The following is a 20,758-nucleotide window of genomic DNA, read 5'->3' on the forward strand; positions in this document are numbered from 1 at the left end:
GTTTTAGGTTTTATCTTTAATGACGAAGTCGAAAGAAGCCAAGGTAGAGGAGGCCTCAAAAAGTGTCAGACGAAGCCTTAGGACGGCTTCGAAAAGGAAAATTATTTCATCGTCCAAGAGTTCCAACGATGACGACACGTTCATGGTCGCACCACCAAAGATAAAGAAGGTATAGAATAAAAACTAAGTGGCTTATTTAGAGTAATTTAAGGTGACGCATTGGTTTGTTTTGTGCTTGATATAGACTAAAAACAAGGCCGAGGCCTTGGGCATTACGGTGACCTCGGAGAGTCCTATCACTTTTATTTCCCGAAAGGTGAGTGTCACAAACCCATTTGGATCCTGGTTCGTCTCATACTTGTAAGGAACTGATTGAGTTCGTGACCGATGTGTCACGAACTCGCTGACTTCGTTATAGATGTGTCACGGACTGACCCACTCCGTGAAACATCTGTCACGAAGTGGGTGAGTCCGTGACACATCGGTCACGGAGTGGGCAAGTTCGTGACACATCGGTCACAAACTCAACCAGTTCGGGTCACATAGTAGATGTAATTGAGTTTATGTAATGGGTTTCACTAATTATACCATTGACTCATATGTGTAGGATTGGAAACGATGTATACCCGAGGTCAACATTGAAGGTTTTTCATTTAACTTCCACGGGGGATTGGAAAATTTCATCACTCTCTTACTCGGTCGCAGCGCTCTGGAATGATTTGAATCGATCTTGGGTACATAGGTGGGTCAATCCATTCCAAAAACCCGCATCCACTGAATTTCTTTATCTGTTACAAGCATAAACCAAAAAACTATTTATTTACAAAATCTTAAAAAGAATAGAAACATATGCGAACCTTATACTCGAGGCATCCCGATCGATCGGCCATCACAACTGAATCTGTAACGATTTTCCTTATTTATAAGATTTCTAGACAGTTTCTAGGATAACGAGAAACATATGCAAACCTTTTACTCGGGGCATCCATAGAATCGTCTTCCAGGGTTATCTGCAGTCCAAGAAGTTCGTTCGACTCCATTTAGACCACACGAACATGAAGGAGGAGGTCGTCGATGCTCGGTACCACTTCCTGTATTTTCAGAAACGCGCGACTTCCGACGTGTTGACGAACTGCAATCACTCGACTCCATCGTGTTATGGAAAATCGACCGAAGAAATTGGGAAGAAGAGGAACCCTAACTCAAGACTATTTGGGGGGCTTCCGATTTGTTTCTGATAAATGAAACAATTTTATAAGACAATAAACATTTAATTATGAATTCATTACAAATTCTATTAAAAAACGGTTATTAACATCGAAAAACATCTAGTTTGTGACACATGTGCATCCAGTTCGTGACACTTCTGTCACGAAGTGAATCCAGTTCGTGACACTTCTGTCACGAAGTGAATCCAATTCGTGACACCCTGAAAAAATCGGAAAATCAACAAAAAAACGCCATTTTTGACAAACAAATCACACCCAAACACAATTTAACCTATTTCAACATGAATCAAAACAATTAAACATGTTCTTATATGTTATAAATAGGAAGAACTTACCAAAATATGTTTGAAGAAGTTTTGGATCTAGGATTTGCAGGAAACCTCCTCAGCACAAGAAGAAGAAGAAGAAGAAGAAGAAGAAGAAGAAGAAGAAGAAGAAGAACCTTGGATTTGCAGCAAACAAACCGTCATTTGGATTTGAAGGAAAAAATGGGTTAGGATTATTGCAAAATGGATTTAAAATAGGTTTAGGATTCAAATCTTGGATTTGCAGGAAAAAAAAACCATCCTTTGTATTTCGGCGAGCAAGATTCCGGCGACCCTCGTGAAGAAACCTCCGGCGACCCACAAGCGCAGAAGGAGTGAGTTTTTTTTTCACAGGGTCTGAGTAAGAATTTGTAGGCTGGGTTCTGAAGAAAAATAAAAGAAAAATGGAGTTGGTTTATTCATTAATGGTCTCGAGGGTAGTTGATGAAAAAATAAATTCTCTCACCTACTTGTAGTATTACTTTTGTCAATTTTTAAGTTTTGAGCTACATTTGATAAGTGAAATTGAGATGGTATTATTAGTGTCAATTCCCCTTCGTTTTATTTTTTTCTTTATCAAATTGGCCGGCCATAATCCATTAGCAAAATATTCGAAAATCTATAGGATATAAAAGAAAACAAAGAACATGAAAAAAGTTTCCCTCTCTCTTCTCTCATCTTTTCATCCTCTGCCCCGAACCCTACTTGCTCTTTGTCTGCCATAGCCAAATTATATTTTTAAACCATCATCTATTAATGTCGAAAAAGCTTGCGATCAGAAGAGAATTATTGGACCAATGGCGAGCCATTGAGGACCAAGAAGAAGACGATGGCGATGAAGACGATCCTTCTAAAAGTCATCGTCTTCACCACAGTAAAGAGAAATGGTAATACGCTTGTCCACTCTCTCTCTCTCTCTCTCTTCCTTGTTGCTTATTGCATTTCTTTTGTTGTCTTTGACGTCAAATTATATTGGCGGTTGATCGGAAAAAAATGGAAGAAAGTTGAAAATCAAGAGACTTTGTTATCGATACTCGCCAAATATTACTGATTTTGTTATTCCGTTATTTACTCTTGAATATTTTGATTTTTGATTCGGACGTTTGCATTTAAGTTTCTTTGATGCTGAACTTGTGTAATATTTTGGTCAGCTTTGCTCTTCGTTATTTGACATTGCTAGTTTTATATACGTATGTGCTAACGCAAACGTAGAAAAGTTTCTACAATGCGTGTTTCTTCAATGTGTGTTCCTTTAATGTATAAACATTTGGGAAATTGTTCGAAGACAAAGAATTGTGAAGCTTGCTTGGTATGAGCTATGCTCCCGATCACCATAGTAATATTGTTCATGAATTTCCGTTAAGATAAAGATTTCTTGCCTTCTCTTGCCTTTTCGTGATTTCTGGGCTGAGACAGTAGCTTTCATTTCAAGAGAAATCATGGACTTCTTGATTCCCAAGAGTCGTATTTACCGTAACTTCTCTTCTTAGGGAGTGAATTCTAATCCTGTGTCTCTGTACACAACGTGCCAGGTTTGCAGATACGTTTAACTTTTTGATAACCTTGCCTGAAGAAAACCACATTTGGTGCGGCGCCTGGGATTTAATGGAGCCGCTTTTGGAGACATTTTACAACTACTGTAAAGACGAACGCGATGATTCTCCTCTCAGACGTCTGCGGAGGAGAATCTCCCAGGAAATGCGGCAGTGTGTGCAGTGTATCACGCAGCACCATCAAGCCCGAGAGATGTACAACACGGAGTATGAATCGAGTTCAATCAGTCCCCTTCTCGATGTGTTGCAAAGTCTTGACGAGGAAAGAGTTTCTGCCCACTTAAAAGAGATCAACCATAAACTAGTGCATGAAAATTACGATCCGTTTTCTGAAAATGGCGAAGTTATTAGCGTCATGTATGAGGTGAGTGGATAAATGTTTCTCTGATATGTTTTTCTTTTTGAAATTTTTGTCCATAAATGTTTCCATTTCTACTATTGAAAATGTCTCTGGATTTTCCGTATACCATCTTTTGATTATTTATTATCTTGCAGGTTTTGATGTTCCCCCATTTATTGGACGATCAGTCTTTATTTACTGAGTTTGAAAAATTCATCGAAGCTATCGACAATGTACACGAACTCGCTCTGGATGGGCAGCAACAGTTTCCGGTATTGTGTTAAGACTTATATATGTCAATATTCTTGATTCATTTCCCTATCTGTTCTGCTTATACCTTTATGTCCACTCTGGCAGGGTGTTTATGCGTTGTTTTTCTTCAAAAGAAGAGTACGAATGGTGGGTTATCGTTTAGCAGGATCTATGGGAAAATTGAGGTATTGTTTCGAAGTAGCAGTGCTACTTATATTTTGTTATGCCTTTATCTTGAGGTCGAGCATTTGTGACTTGCAATTAATATTAATCTTTAAATGTAAAAAATGGATAAAATTATTAACGTTTAAAATGATTAAGTTCTCCGATTGATGTTATTTCTTTATTTAAGATGGATTGTGTTCAGAGGGACCCTGTCCTCCCCCACTTTAATCAAATTTTGTTTAATCACTAATAAAGAGTAAACCTAGATATTGCTGGTACTTTTTCCTTTTTCTTTACTAATATTTTTAAGCACATTCCTGGCCGAACTTGTTAAATACTAATAATTATCTTTCTATGATTGGGTTTAGTCACTAGACTGTGTTTGGTAGTGATACTAAATGTTTTTGACATGTACACTCAAAGCTCTTGTTTCTGATCAGTATTCTTGTGTTGCATAGGGAAGCAACAGACTTGGAGCCTCTACAGCCTTTAATTAGGAAATCCATTGGATTTTTAGAGACAGGAGTCTTACCATCTGTTATAAAGACATTAAGACCAAGAACTGAACTGGACCGCGTCTCTGTTTGGCTTGGCATCAAAACACTGTAGGTATTAGTGCTATAATGTTGGAAAGAGACTTTATACCACTATATTTGCTAACGACATGTTTTTATTTCTCTCCCCGTATTTTGTGAAGGCTTGGATTCTTAGAGCCTCTGGCATTTGAAGAAGGGATATTAGAGCATTATCCTATTTTTCTTGATATTGTGCTCAATCATATTAGTGGTGATACAGAAGATTTCTCCCATGCAGTTACTTGCTTGAGACTACTGTTTAAAATGCTTGGTGAGAATATATTTTCCTTTTTTGTTGCAGATTTGTAAAATTAAAGCTGAACCAACACCATTTAAAAAAGTAAAGGGATACTGTTCAGTTTAGATCTGTTCTAACATTCTTGTTATTTCTTTGGTCTTCGTCAAGGTTGTAAACTTTGGTTAAGGTCCACACTATCCCCAAGTGTGATGCGCAACACTCTTTTGGGTCAGTGCTTTCATACTCGAAATGAGAAAAGCCATAAAGACATTTTTGATCTTTTTCAGCCTTTTCTACAGGCATGTATGTGAATATTCTTTTTTACTAGAATTCGCAAGTCTCTTCTTTCTGTTAGGTTTGCACTCTACAATTTTAGATTTTCTGACTGCAAGTTCAATGATTGCAGTCGCTTGAAGCTTTGCAAGATGGTGAACATGAAAAGCAGCGGAGGAATTTTCTTTATTTTCTACTCCATCAAGTTCCAGTGAGCAATAACTTCAGTGTTTTGACAAGACAGAAGGCTCGCCAGGTTTGTATTTGTACTTCAAAGCCATGCTACATATTGAGAAAAGCCATGTTAATATCTCCTTTCGGATAAAGAGACCCCCTCTCTCTTTTAGTTGAATGCTGTGATTCTGTTTTGGAATTTTTTTCAGACTGCCCTTCTTATTGTTCACCGAGGTTATACTATGAACCCACCATGTCCACCTTTTGAGTGTGCACACATGTGGTAAGTTACATCACTGTGTCTCATTTGTAATTCTCTTTTCTATAAACTAGTGTATTGGGTGACACTTTAGTTAAGAGTTGCAAAGTATCTTTGATGTGACGGTTTATAACACAATTCAATGTCCGGGCGTCATTTATATTTATTCATTTTCGGGAAGAAATTTGTGGTCTGGGACATGAAGGGAAAAAGATTGAAGAGCTGAAAGCAGTCTAGTCACTGTTGTAACATGATTTTTCAAGTGAAACAGCACTGTTTGAAACCAAAACTGGTAACCGGGAAAATTTACATTCATTTAGTACGACATAAGTGTGAAAATTATTGGTTGCCTTTCTATTAATTCTTAACTCCTGTATTCGTTTAAAATTTCAAGGATGCTATTAGTAAGAAAGAAGGGCTAGGTTCTATTACTTTTTGATAACGAATTCAGATTCTCTGTAAAAAATAAATAAAAAAAGCAAGATGGCGAGGGATCTCAATCAATCATTTAGCATAGTGGTTTTTGATGGGGTTGGCTTGATATGAGATCTCTCATTGACAGAGCTGTTCAGGCATTAAAGTTAAAGGTTATGAACCATGATTCCTAGAGATTTTAGGGATTGGCGGTAGTTTTCTTCAAACATTTTTATCAAAATAGTGTTGTATGATGTTTCACAGGGGGCCTCCTCTAGTGCTATCTCTGAAGGATTCTTCGCTACATAATTCACTAAGACAGCCTGCCTTTGATCTCATAGAAGCTATTCTTGTATCTGATGCTGCTGTGCTGATAAATTCAGTATTTAGATGCTCCCCAGCACTGAACACTGGAAGAAGCAGGGGCTGCGAATCAGATAATGACAAAGATAACTTTGGACTTGTATCTTCTGTGCTTTCTGAAGAGAAGGATAATAATTCTTGGAAGGACTTTAGTGTTCAGAGCAAAATTGTATCTGTAGACTTTGCAGACTGGATGTGCATCCCTATGCTCTGGATTGATGTCCTTGTCGACATCAATCCTTTGGTCCTTCCTGTATCTTTTTCGAAGGCAGTTTTTTGGGCCAGGACTCGTTTTTCAATGGTTGAGTCGGAGATAAATTCGGAACTGGAAATGCCCGTCAGAACTTGGCTGTCATCCTGTGAGATCTCTGCTGCGTTTGGGTGGAAGGCTCCAACTGGTTCCAACGATGGTGGAGATGTGAAGGAACAGAAAAACTCAGTGAAAGTGTCTATGCTGATGCTTCCTTTAGTACGAGCTTATAACAGGTAAACGTGTTTTTCTATGTTAACAAATATAACATTAGCGTAAGAATCTCTCTACATCATGGATGTCCAGGGCTTCTTATTCATATAAATCTTTCTACATGAGTTCTGGTTTCTCTTACAATCAGTCTAGAAAAGTGTAGTTATATCTTCTTTGCACAAAGATACATTATTCAACTTGGTTTTACAAGTACGTAAATCAAGCTGGCTAATCGGTCATGTGGATATCATGTCTTCCAACTGGATAAAGGAAAAATTTAAGAGGTTACGCTTATATTGTCTTGTTTGATTTGAGTTACTGAGAAAATAGTTAGAAGATTGTTCTATCCATGTATATCAGCACTTTACTTTGGCCATTAATCTGTTGCATCTTACAGGTTAACCGAATATTTCTTAAAACAGGCGGAGCTTGGGGAACTTAGGAAGCAATGGGTTTGGGAGCCACAAATGGGGGAGAGCTTGATCCTTTCTCTTGTGGATCCCAATCATGTAATGTTGTAAACTTGTCTCATATAGTTTGCCTTCACGTAACCTTTATCCGTCTGTGTTGAATTTATCTTCATTCTACTTTCTTCAATATCTCTTAGTGCGGCAATGTATTTGATTTTGCCCTTATTTATCAGAGTGTGAGGCAATTCGGGAAGTTTGTCTTGGAACATGTATCTGACACAAGGGGTCTTGCTAGTGGCCTGAAGTTTCTTTGCTATTCTGAATCTTCATTATCTGCTGTTCTGTTAGGATTGAGACATGCTGTAAAACTGGTAAAACCTCTTCATTAGCAGTCTACTTTATTTTTTGCCTGTAGTTTTAAATCATTTTCTTTTGCATTTCTAAAAAGGAAGGGGAATAATTCACTGGGGCCGACATTACTTTCAATTGTTAATGTTTGTTTCCAGTCCCCAGCTTATATGTTTCCACCCATTTCAGGTCCATATGGATATTGTGATATTGAAGTTTCAGAATTTGCAACATTTTTTCTTTGTTCTTCGCAAATTGCTTGATCAAGAGGAATTATCTGCATCTGACACGTCAGAAAAGTCTTGTGATGATGCAAGTGTGGCAAAATCGGTATCAGGTGGTGGATTTCTCAGGCAGCCAACCTTTGATCCTTTGCCAACAAGTGGGGAACGGACCCCAATTAAGATTGATGTAAACCTACTAGAAAAGTTCCGCTGCTTACTGTCACAAACTGCTTGGGTTTCTATCAGAAGATGCTTAATGGAAGGGAAGGCTTTTATTGGCTACAGTATGTGCCAGGTAGTCATTACAGCTGATTCTGCAGCAATTTTTTCTTTGTCCACGTGTCTGGTTTCTGATTGAATATTGAATAATTTTAGCTACTAGACCCATCCGTGATTTGCAAATTCTCATTTTAGAGTGTGGTCAGAGTTGGTGCATAATAGTGGTTGGGCATACTTGGGGCTAGACTCATTAGAGAATTTATTTGATATTTTTGTTTTATATATATATATATATATATATATATATATATATATATATATGGGAATGTCTTCTTAAACTTGTGATATTCACATTCCCCAGGATCAGACTCTGTAATCCCAAGTTTGCCCAATATCAATATACAATGTCTCTATTTCTTTTTCTTTTTTCGAAAAAAAAAATCAGAGAAGTTGTTTGCTGCAACTCTATTACGATAATTATTTACGTTTGACCGCAGATGACTTGTGTGCGCTTGCTTGAGATCCTTCCTGTCATTTTCGAAAGGTTGCATCCTTTAGCTAGGAAGTCTGCTTCTTTTGCCATGCCAGAAAGTATACTTGAGTTTTCGTGGCTTCATGATCTTGTGGATTGGGGGAAGTCCTCTCTAAAAGTTATCGTTGTTTATTGGAAAAAAACAGTCGGTTCTTTACTGAACTTTCTGAAGGGTTCATGTAATGCTTCTGCTGTATCAATGATCAAGAAAATTGAAGATCTTATATCACGTGGTGAGCATTTTATTCATTTTTGTCCTTGCTCAAATACAAGTGATTTATTGGTTATTTGAATAATTATTTTAAACAACTCCTGAGATGACATGACATGAAATGTTTTCTTGATTCAGAAAATCTTGACATGGATGAGTTAGTCGAACAAGTCTCACGGCTTTCTGTGTCTCTATCCAAGGAAGCTTCGGAGTGCGTAAAATTGGTTTTTAGTTCTGAAGGCCCATCTTTAAAGATGAAAGAGTCTGCTATAGATCTGGAGCCTTTTCCCAACGAATATGACGACATTCATATCTTGGATCCAACTACAGCAGTTGGCAGAAAAAACACCTTTGATTTGATTGTTCTTTCTGATGATGAAAATGAAGCTTTACCCAGTGAGGTCAAGATACCCGATGCTAGTAAAAAAGTGCCTACTCACGTTGATAATATCACTTCTAATGTTGATCTTACAAGAAAGAAAGATCATCGATCAGACCCTCCAAAGCATCATCTGTCAAAGACTTTTCTGGAAGAAGACGTGGCAAATGATTTTGTCTTAAAGAGGGACTCAGATAAACATTCAGGGAAACAATCATCGGCTTCCTCTACCAAATCAGAAATCGTAGACAATAATAAAAAAAAGAAAATCTCAGGTGTTAACTCTCTGAAGCCGCAGGCGAGAGGCGATTTGAAGAACTTATTTGAAGATGTTTTTACTACGAAAAATTCAGATAAAGCGTCTGAGGGGGTGGTTAGGAAAACAGATGATAAGCTATTGAAAGACATTGTAAGCAATGCGGAAGATGATCCGTTGGAGTCTGCGCTCAATTCTTTGAGACGCCAGCCATCTTCTCTGGCAAAACCAAGCATCCAAGCCCCCAAGCGACAAGTTATCCAGCTAGGGACACCTATTCAAAATAGGTCTGGTCACTTGCACCGTCTTGAGGCTCGGACAAGGAGGTTCAAGCCACCGAGACTTGATGAATGGTATAAACCTATCTTAGAAATAGACTATTTTGCAACAGTAGAACCATCGTCGTCAAGCAGAGATGACATTCAAGCATTCGGAAAACTTAAGGAGGTCCCTGTATGTTTCCAATCACCACAGGAGTACATTGACATTTTCCGACCTCTGGTTTTGGAGGAGTTCAAAGCACAGCTGCAGAGCTCTTTCCTAGAGCTGCCTTCCTTGGAAGATATATACTTCGGCGTTATATCAGTCCTTTCTGTTGAGAGGATTGATGCATTTCATCTTGTTCGCTTTGCTCATGATGACAGTGATTCTACAGCATTAAAAAGCTTTGCAGAAAATGACCTAGTTTTGCTCACGAAAGAGCCCCCTCAAAAATCATCTCACGATGTTCATGTGGTTGGAAAGGTACTTTTCAGAAGTATGTATGTTTGTTTTTTGTTTCAAAATTAACAGTTGCTTTTTATAAGTAGAGGTGAGAAATTATGGTAGTTGGCTTAGTTTGAATATGAAATTATAGGAGTGGGCGGACAGTTTAGTTGCAGGACTTACATAAGAGATGCGTGGGAGTACGGGAAGATAAACAAGATAATTCTAAACAGCATCTGCTCCCATCTCTTCTTTCTATAATATCAATTATCAATAATCTACAACTATATATAGTACTCTGCATGATAGAGCGATGGTAGTCTGATAGGATCCACGTGAGTTGACCATGAAAACAATCAAAAGATCAGGCAGTCAATATATAATCTATTATTTAGTGTCTTTGTGGCTGTCTCCTTTCCTATCACCGGGCCAGCATTTGCGACTTGTGGTCCGGTTTTAGGTCTGTTCTGGAGCAACTCACTAGCAATGTATCTCTTCCGTCTTTCCTCTTGTTTTGGCGGAGCTGACTCATTAATAAAAAGTCAAGTTTTTATTTATTTATTTTTATTATAAATAGTGACTTTGTCCTCATCAACTTGTTCAACGGTAAATGGGTTTTTGTTTTAAGCTCTAGATCTTGCGTATGAAAAATTTACACATTTGTATCAATTTTCACTGTAATTAAAACTATTTCCGTTTTTGTGTTGGGAGTTGGGACACTATGTGATGGGTCCACTTTATTTTTCCTTCCCTTTCTCAGGCTATCTTAATATGCTTCCTTTAGTTTTATGCTTCCCATTTGGAAATTAACACTGCCATATTCTCAATATAATAAATGAAAATGAGAGGGCAAACGTGATATTATGCTAAAGAAAATTGTATGTTTGTCAGGTGGAGAGGCGCCAGAGAGATAATAAAAGAAGGTTAAGTATTCTGATCATAAGGTTTCATCTTCAAAATGGAAATCCACGCTTAAATCAAGCCAGGAGGAGTATCCTCGAACGCAGTAAATGGCATGCCAGTCGCATCATGAGCATTACACCCCAGCTTAGAGAATTTCAGGCATTGTCCTCAATAAATGATATTCCCTTACTTCCGGTCATCTTGAAGCCTGTGAATGCTGGTGCTACTTCCATTGCATGTTTGAAAGTAGATCTTAAAAAGCTTTCTCAACCGTTACAACAAATACTGAAGTCATCCTTTAACGAGAGTCAACTTCAGGCTATCAGTGTTGCGGTCAGTTCGGATTATCGAAAGAAATTCGAATTATCTCTTATCCAGGGTCCTCCAGGTTTGTGCTGACGCGGGTTATAGTTCGTGATAGATTTGTGGCATTATATAGACTCTTATCTATTGTTTTAATTGCGTGTGTATAGGTACTGGTAAGACTCGAACTATTCTTGCTATTGCTAGTGGTTTACTTGCTTTGCCTTTGCAAAAGACAGATCAAGCCAATCCTCTTTGTGACAGTTCGAGAAGAAGTAATTCTTCATTCCCTAAGATGAATGCAACTGCCGCTATTGCAAGGGCGTGGCAGGACGCTGCATTGGCTAAACAGTTGAATGAAGACGTGCGAAGCAGTTCAAAAACCACCGATGCTTCTGTAAGACGAAGGATTCTCATTTGTGCTCAATCTAATGCCGCAGTGGATGAATTAGTATCGAGAATATCTAGTCAAGGACTTCATGGCAGTGATGGGAAGATGTATAAGCCATATCTTGTAAGGGTTGGAAATTTCAGAACAGTCCATCCTAATTCCCTACCATACTTTATCGACACACTTGTTGATCATCGTTTGGTCGATGAGACAATGAAGTTAAATGATGCAAAGAATGATGCGAATGCACCGTCTTTAACAACACTGCGTTCTAATCTAGAGAAGCTAGTTGATCGTATTAGATTTCTTGAAGCTAAACGTGCGAACTTAAGTGATGGAAATTCAAACATGAAGAAGTCCCTGGAAGATGACGCTCATACGGGAGACCAAATGAAAGAAATGTCCGATGCAGAAGTTCAAATGAAGCTACGGCAGCTTTATGAGCAGAAGAAGCAAATTTATAAAGACCTCAGTGTTGCTCAGGCACAAGAGAGGAAAACTAATGATGAAATAAGAGGACTTAAGTTTAAGCTTCGGAGGTCTATACTACGAGAAGCGGAAATAGTTGTAGCTACACTTAGTGGCTGCGGGGGAGACCTCTATGGCGTATGTTCCGAATCAATGTCGGGTCATAAGTTTGGAAGTCCATCGGAACACAATCTTTTTGATGCTGTTGTGATTGATGAAGCTGCTCAAGTATGATTTATTTATTCTTCCTTGACCCTGTTACTTCTGTTACAATTTATGTCTGTTTCATCATTCTTCCTTGCTACAGGCTCTGGAACCTGCTACTCTGATTCCTCTTCAACTACTAAAGTCCAATGGCGGTAAATGCATCATGGTACACCTAAAATCCAAATGAAATATTTTTCATGTTGTGTTACAAAAATAGATAATAGAAGACTTGACTCTGTTTGTTATTTATTTATTTAATTTTTTTAAATATGATTGAAGGTTGGTGATCCGAAGCAGCTTCCTGCAACGGTTCTGTCAAATGTCGCTAGTAAATTTCAGTTTGAATGTAGCATGTTTGAAAGATTACAGAAGGCTGGTCACCCTGTTCTTATGTTGACTAAACAGGTAAAGTATGATTGACATTGGTCATTAGTTTTCAGCATGCTATTTGACGTTAAAGTGTGAGCAAAAGTGAACCGTCTGTGCTGATTACTTCATAGTTCATACAAAGCAATATATCGTCTGTGCTGATTACTTCATAGTTCATACAAAGTAATATATGTCTGCATTTTTTTTGCCAAAGCTTTTGATTGAGATGCCAATTCCTCCTGATTTTTCCCTTTCTTTCATGTTTTGGCTGCAACTTCATCTATACCCTGTTGACTCTAAAAAATCTTTGACAACTGATATTTACTATTTGCAGTATAGAATGCACCCAGAGATTTGTTTGTTTCCTTCTATGCATTTTTATGAGAGTAAGCTGCTGAATGGAGAAATGTCAAGCAAGTCAGCACCGTTTCATGAGACAGAGGGTCTTGGGCCGTATGTTTTTAATGATGTTGTTGATGGGCGAGAGCTTCGTGGCAAGAATTCTGGCGCTATGTCTCTGTATAACGAGCATGAAGCTGACGCTGCGGTTGAAGTACTTAAGTTTTTGAAGAATAGGTACATACTTGTTTTTTCCCGTGTTCAGAATGGGATAAAAGAGAAAAAGAAAAGAAACATCCATTTGTTCGTCTTAAGAAAAAAAAATTGTTCGTCCAATTGACAATCAACACATTTCTGAATATCATAAAGAAAGACGAGTTCTCTTATACATTTGCAATATGATAAAATTGTACGCAGGTATCCATCTGAATTCCTTGGCGGAAGAATCGGAATCATAACTCCATACAAGTGTCAGCTGTCGCTTTTGCGTTCTCGGTTTGCGAGTGCGTTTGGGTCTTCGATCATAGACGAGATGGAATTTAACACTGTCGACGGGTTTCAGGGTCGGGAGGTCGATATTCTGATACTTTCCACAGTTAGAGCAGCAGAGCCAAACTCCGTTGCTCCAGGGATAAACTCGAGCAAGATTGGGTTTGTCGCTGATGTCAGACGCATGAATGTTGCTTTGACAAGAGCCAGACTTTCACTATGGATTATGGGTAATGCCAGGACGTTGAAGACGAATAGAAACTGGGCCGCTCTTGTTGAAGATGCCAGGCGGAGAAATCTAGTTAGGACGATTAAAATGCCTTATAGATCCATGTTCAAATCTGTTTGGAAGAAAGAAAACTGCAAGAGTCTTCCAACGCAGCCGCCAAAATTTATAGAGAAGGTTGGAGATGTTCGGCGGCATACAAAGTACCACGAGAGGGTTTCAGAAAGAGAGACCAAAAGCAGGTCAGATCGTATCAGTGATGGATCTAAGCGACGAGATAGAGAGAGTGGATTTCCATCAACAAGAGACGAATTTGGATTCAGAAAGAGTTCTGCTGATAAATATGGTAATCGGGTGAAGGATTTTTCTGAGGCAGCTGCTTTAAAAAGAACATCAGAGGGGAAGAAGTCTGTCACAGACGACGTCGGGTCCGAGGTTAAAGAGAGTAATGGAAAGAAGATTAAATCGGATGACTCTCATCCGGATAAGAGAAAAGCTCAGTCAGAGCACTCGGGACGAAGAACGGATTGTCGAGAGCACGACGGAGATTCAAAATTGCGAGTGCCCAAAAGGCCTAAAATATTATCTGGCAATGATGTAACTCTGGAGAATCGGGAGAACAAGGAGAGAGGTTCAAGAGACCGAGATACAAATCGCAGTGCTACTTCTGACCTAATTGCAAAAGGGAAAAAACAGCGAGAAGACATCGAGGCCATTCTTGACTCTGCTTTTATATCTTCAAAAAAATCCCTGACATCAGCAAAAGTAAAGCATAAAAAATAATCTTCCTCGTCATCGAAGCCCGAGTCTATTGCAGAACATAACCCTCGCAAGGGAAGAAAATATTAAACATCTGATTTTATATATTAAGTGGTTTTTGGACGTATGTGTTTATATATAATAAAAATAATAATTAATATATTAAGAGTAGAAGTAGGATTAAGTTTGGACTTTTAGGGTTTGAGTTTTTAGGATTTAATTAAGCCCTATATATACGTACATTTTTTTTCCCACACTTCCTGTGCTTTCTCTCCCTTATTCTTCTTTTTCTTTGGAAATTCGTAGTTCTAATTAGGCAACTCAATTCTTGACAAAAAAATAGGTATGTATTTCTTCTATCTGGTTCAGATTCAATAAAAATCGTTTCTTAAAACGCGTACTGTGGTTTCAAAAGTCGTTATTTTGCATCATTTCTTAATGAAGGTTTAAATGTCTTCTATATATTATGCTCACACTATTTACGAGGAGTTAAATCAAAATTTGACAAACGTGAGAGACATGATGACAAGTCGTCAGATGTTGGTCAAAATTATACATTGGATATTTTCAAACTGAGCGGTCGAGGTATTGGGAAGCAAGAAATTTATGTACTTTCAAGTACTCTTATGAAGAAAGCACGTTGGTTTATGTTGAATAACTGTCCGGAAGTTGAACCGTTTCTCGAGTAAGTATCTTTTATCTTTGATATTGAATTCCTAGTTAGTTTCATAGCTAATTAATTTGTGCTTTCATTCGTTCTTCCATTAGATAACACATGGAATTATTACGTAACAATCATCCTTCATCATCAAATTTTAGCCAGATGCACCAGTCTACATTCCCTGCTTGGTTTGCCTCACGGGTAACAACTACACTAGTATTATTTCAAATCATGTTTTATTGATCAATCATGTTCAATTATTGAGCTCTTATAACTCGATTATTTGGTTCTAACTTAATAATAGATCGGGAAAATGTATTGAAAATCCTTCAGAAGTCAGCGAAGAGTTATATGCATTATCTTGTAATCCTGATATTCGAGTCACCTCACACCAAGAATATATAGTGAACGGAGTCAAATTTCTAGTCAAGTCGAGAGATGATCGTAGGATGACACAAAATTGCGAAGTTACAGTTCCAGGTGTCCATGACGACGTTGAAGACGATTATTATGGATATCTTGATGAAGTCATTGAATTTTCGTTCATAAAAGGATATCGTGTTATTTTATTCAAATGCAATTGGTTCGACACCAATCGCCAGAGGAAGCATGTGGTATTTGAACCTAATTTCGTTAGTATAGATACATCTCGGCACACTTTCAAAGAAGACCCCTTCATCTTCGCCTCCCAAGCTAAACAACTATTTTATATAGATGATCCTCTCAAATCAAACTACGAATGGAAAGTCATAGAGAGAATTACGCATAGGCACTTATGGGATATTCCAGAAGACGCAGAAGTTGAAAAATTATTGGAAGATGTCGGAACTTCATCGCGCCCAATCTCATTTGATACTACTGATTTTGATGGGATTAACTTCCATCGAGAAAATGTTGCCGACATGGAAACTCTTGCAGACATTGATGTTCAACAATTAGAGGAGGCTACAGATTGTTCTACCGACGATGATGATATAATACTATAGAAGGACCACTTGAAAAGTCAATCGAAGATGATTTGAATGATGATAATTCAAGAGGTGATACTGAATATGAGGATTCAGATGATTATCATATGAGTGAATGAAATGAACGATATTCTGCCAATTATGTTATTCATGGTTCTTGTTGCTAATTCTTTATTTAATGTATCACCATTGGATTTCATGGTTATTCTTATCTGCATTGTTACTGGTCATTCTTTCTGGCTCGTTATTAGAGTTCAACGTAAAATGTATTTAATGCTAGGGTTCCATTAACGATTGAATTAGCAGTGGAAGGTCCAAACATACATGATAATACATCATGCATGAGAGAAACATGCCATCCAGTTGCAGACTTCAGATCATAAGAAAAAACATAATCTTGATCCTTCATCTGCAATCGTTCAATGGGTCCCGTTTGGTGGAAAGTTCCAAGAAAAAGGGAAGTTGTAGCAGGGTTGCTGTTGCTCTCTTTAGACATTTTTCATTGGGGGCCATCTGGTGAGCCGTAAAGTCCCCAGCTCCTATATGACCGTCGTATGAAACTGGCATGCATCCTGGTGTTGTCAATGGTGCCCACGAGAAGAGTTGTAGTTTTTATTTTGTACATTTGATGTAATAAAGTCTCATGAAGACTCTTGCTTGTAATTGCTTATTCATTAATAAAAAGTTGAAACGTTCATTCAATCTTCCTTGTTTGAAGCTTTATGATAAAAGTTTAGTCTTTAGTCCATAAACAAACTAAACAACTTACGAAGAGACAAATGTAGATTTGCATGAACAAACTCTTCGTAGTTTGCTTAAAACGATATATTCGCAATCTAAGGGTCAAAGGACTATTGACCTCAGTATGATTGTTAGAAGAATCTATGATGTCTGGTTATGAGACATTGAGAGTTGGAGACTCTATAGTTCTTCTAGGTATCTTCCGAAGGTACTGAATTGACCAGTGCATTTCTAGAGACAAGATAAGAACAAACCATTTAACCTCTTATGTCTCGAAGTCACTACGTATGAATTGCATCGTGCTTACCTTAATCCGGAAATGAGACATGTCATTTCACACCTTAGTATTCTCATTTGAGAAAGTCAGAGTTCGGACTCACTATGTGATTCCGAACAAGGCCTATTGGTGAAGTACTAAGTTGTGAGAATGTCATGAGTAACTTTGTGAAGTTCTCATAGATATGGAATTCATGTACAAGATTGCTGAAATGCAATGTATATCACCTCATGCTTTGTTCCTTGGAGTGTGAATAAATGAACTGGCCAGTGTCCAAATTGAGTCCTGACTCTTTTGGATGAAACAATGTGACTTGTTAGCTCCTCGTCAATACATTGTTTCTAACTTATTCACAAGCGACAAATGAGTTGAGGAAATAACAGCTAGAAGGGTAAAATGGTAATTTTGTAAATCCCACTAGCTGATGATATTCATGAAGGGTAAACACTGATAATATTCTGTGGATCCGCTCATTACAATTAGGTTGAATTCTTGAGTAGAAAATAAATTCATTTGAACCGAGAGTTGACATTAAGCTAAACTTGGAAAAGGTTTATGAACTTTTGAGTCCAAGTGTTTAGCTCAAGCTTTGTTCATTTGGGTCCATGAGGTCACTGTCACGAATCACATCGAGTAGGAATAGTTAAACTTGAAGCTAAGCCAAAACAAAAACACGACGAGTTTTTCGAAAATTGTCAAAAGGGTATTTTTGTCTTTTGAGACATAGCATGAAATGAATGTCAATAAATTTTTTGACAAGGTCATTTGATGACTTAATAATACTCGGCCATGACTTGATCATTGGGCCTTGTGGATTAATTTCATTTCATAAGAATTTTATTGAAAATTCTTAATGGGCCTTTCTCATGTTGTCATGAACATATGAAAAAGCTTCTAGAAGCTCTTTCTAGAGACATGTTGGGCGCCCATAATACCCAAAGAAAGAGAGAATATTTTGTGCATAAATGTATCATGATACTTGCCAAAAGAAAAAGAGGAAACAAATTTCCCAATGAGGGAAACTATATGGGCGGCCAAGACAAGCAAAGACGAGGAAACAAATTAGGAAACAAATCCCTTAAGGGAATGGACATGTTGGGCGCATATGGAGAGAATGGGCAATAAGAGATTGCTCATGAATGCTTGGAAAAAAGAGGAAACTCCCATTTCTAAGGATAACCCTTTTCCTATAAATAGGGCCCTCATTCTCATTGTTTTCTCATTCCACATAAGTTAGAGATTGAGAGCCTCTCTCTCTAGAACTTGTGGACGCCCCTCTCCTCTCTTTCTGTAGTCAATTTCGTTTTATTTTTTTGGCACCTACGTCCTCATTTGACCTAGAGTTTAGCTCTGCGACTTCAAGACTCGTTCTTAAGTCGTAGTGTTTAAAAGTGCGCACTCACTGATTCCTTTTATTTCGAGTGATTTAGTGATAGAAACTTTCGTGGTTGCTCGAGTTACCGAGGAAAGGAAGAGATATGTGCTGCGAGGGGAGACGAACGTTATCAACCTTCCAAAGGCTCATCAACGTTCAAACGTCTAAAAAGGTTAGTAAACTTCTATGCTCATAATAGTTTTTATTTACATGTGCTTGCTCTTGTCTAGGTTAGTAAAAACTAGTTTTACTTGAAAAAGAAAATTTTGAAAATTCCGCCGCTTAACGAAGCGTTAAACTTTTTCTTAAACCCTAGATCGATTCCAACAAATGGTATCAGAGCTATGGTCAAAGATATGCATGTACATGTATTAAAAATTATGAGCTTGAAAATCGTTTGCGAAAGTTTACTAATTTTGTGACAAGTTAGAATTGTTATCTTAGATTTTTTTTTAATTTATTGCTCATGTCTTTAAATTAAAAATCATGTTGTTTTTCTATGAGTTTGGGATGTTTTTAAAACACATTAGAATCAGTTCTAAAAGTTTTTAATTTTTTATATTGAAAAACGTGTTTTAAAGGTTTGAGAATTTTCGAGTATATTTTGTGACTAGTTTTCTTGTCTTACTAGTTTTGTAATCTCAAACTTTCAAGTGTTCGAGTGAGTTGAAGTTCACACTTCCCTCATGCACTTTCCCGAAATAGAAAATAGGAAAAGATCCGAGTATGTCCATTGTGCCTTTATGCACACACTGCTCTGAACATGTCGATCTATGATTCTCTTCTAGTTGTCCGCTCTGTCACTCTCGAACTAGGAAATCTGTTTCCGAACTTATAAGAGTCGATGAACCAACTAAAAAAAAAAGTGGGAGGGTTATACTTGTTGTTTGTAACCCACGATCCCCAACATTAATGAAAGAAGCAACTAACGTGGGACTAAGAGCCGCTCTTGCGACCCTCTCTTAAATGGGAGTACTCCAAGGCGTTTTTGCTTCGATCATTGCTCAATGAGCTACGTCCGAGAGTGAGACGATGATGACAAGGCCTCCCCTTGGGGGATTGTTTTTCAAAGTTGACCTTTTGGACTAAGTGGTTGGTTGCACACTTAGGCTCAATCTCTAGTAATCCTCCCTTGAGGCTCTACGAAAGGATGTGAGTGATCAAACCAATTTAAAAGGTGACTAGTCAAAATTGGTGTATTGACATCTTGGCTAAGCATTAATGATGTGTCATTTACTTATAAATGGAGATTTTTTGCGGCCTTCTCTTGAGGGAGTAAATTATCGTTTGGTTTATAACACCATTGGATTTTATAAAAGTCTTAATAAAACTTAAATCCTAAACCAAAGACTAAATCATAAACTTGTTTCAACTTAAATAAGCAACATGTCTCTCAACCATCTCTCAATCATCCTTTCCTCAAACAAACTCGAAACCAAAAACTACGTAGATTCGAAACATAACCTCGACATAATAGTTACCGTTAACAAGCACAAATGGGTACTCACCACCCCGTGTCCTCCACTGATGAATGGTGATTCGACTCAAGAGGACAATGACGCCTTAGCGGCCTGGCTTCGATCCGATGAGATTGTGAGGTGCTATATCTTAGCATCTATGAACAATATGCTGAAAAAGCAACATCGTGACATCGAGACCGCCGCCGACATGCTCTACAATCTCCTTGAGACGTTTGGAGTGCAAAGGCGTCAAATAAGGCAACAAGCAGTCCGACAGTTTATGAACTGTCACATGAAGGCTAGGACTCCTGTTGGAGACTTTATGATACTGATCATTAGTTATCTGAATAAAATGGAAATCCTAGGATCTGAGATTGATGTGAAGAATGTCATAGATATGATCTTAGAAACTCTCCCTGCATCTCTTGATACCTCCAAGATGAACTACTCCATAAACAAGCTAGAGTACACTGTTACCAAGCTTATGGTGGAACTTCACACTGCTGTAGGTCTCACTAAGAGAAAGAGGAATCAAGGAGAGGCACATGCTACTGAGCAAAAAAAGCCTCCACCTCTGGAACTAAGAAGAGACCTCACAAGGCCGATAAAAAGAACTGTCATGCCTATCTCAAAGCAAAGGAAAATAGTATTGTACTAGTTACCGAAGCATGCTTAGTAGCTGGTAATGTATCAACGTGGATTCTTGACTCCGCTGCTACTAACCATATTTGTTGTTCCTTGAATGGTTTCAAGAAAAGCAAAAGCTTAGATGAAGGCGAGTTATGTTTTAAATGGGGTGATGGGAGCCTGGTGTCTGCAAAGGCTGTGGGATCCGTGACGCTGTCTTTTGAAGACCGTACTTTAAACTTGAATAATGTTTATTTTGTTCCTACCTTTGGGAAGAACTTAATATCCGTTGCTCGTCTTCTTGAGCA

General features: G+C 38.0%; 1 protein-coding gene across 1 annotated transcript; it reads left to right on the plus strand.

Moving 5' to 3' along the window:
- The first annotated feature begins 2,182 nt into the window (after nt 1–2,182).
- LOC149402314 (P-loop containing nucleoside triphosphate hydrolases superfamily protein) lies at nt 2,183–14,613 on the plus strand. The gene is made up of 21 exons (XM_089608919.1): nt 2,183–2,421; nt 3,067–3,451; nt 3,583–3,699; nt 3,785–3,864; nt 4,303–4,449; nt 4,542–4,690; nt 4,826–4,956; nt 5,064–5,186; nt 5,314–5,387; nt 6,042–6,626; nt 7,001–7,112; nt 7,247–7,384; nt 7,551–7,880; nt 8,302–8,569; nt 8,686–9,926; nt 10,779–11,178; nt 11,264–12,180; nt 12,260–12,325; nt 12,439–12,564; nt 12,863–13,104; nt 13,285–14,613. Exons 1-21 carry the CDS (start codon nt 2,291–2,293, stop codon nt 14,363–14,365), a joined length of 6,843 nt encoding a protein of 2,280 aa, XP_089465045.1. The 5' UTR covers nt 2,183–2,290; the 3' UTR covers nt 14,366–14,613.
- The last annotated feature ends 6,145 nt before the right edge of the window (nt 14,614–20,758 follow it).

Source organism: Urtica dioica, chromosome 3 (assembly GCF_054948205.1).
Source record: "Urtica dioica subsp. dioica isolate 48M chromosome 3, U.dioica_male_clone48M_v1_H2, whole genome shotgun sequence".
NCBI classification, from domain to species: Eukaryota; Viridiplantae; Streptophyta; class Magnoliopsida; order Rosales; family Urticaceae; genus Urtica; species Urtica dioica.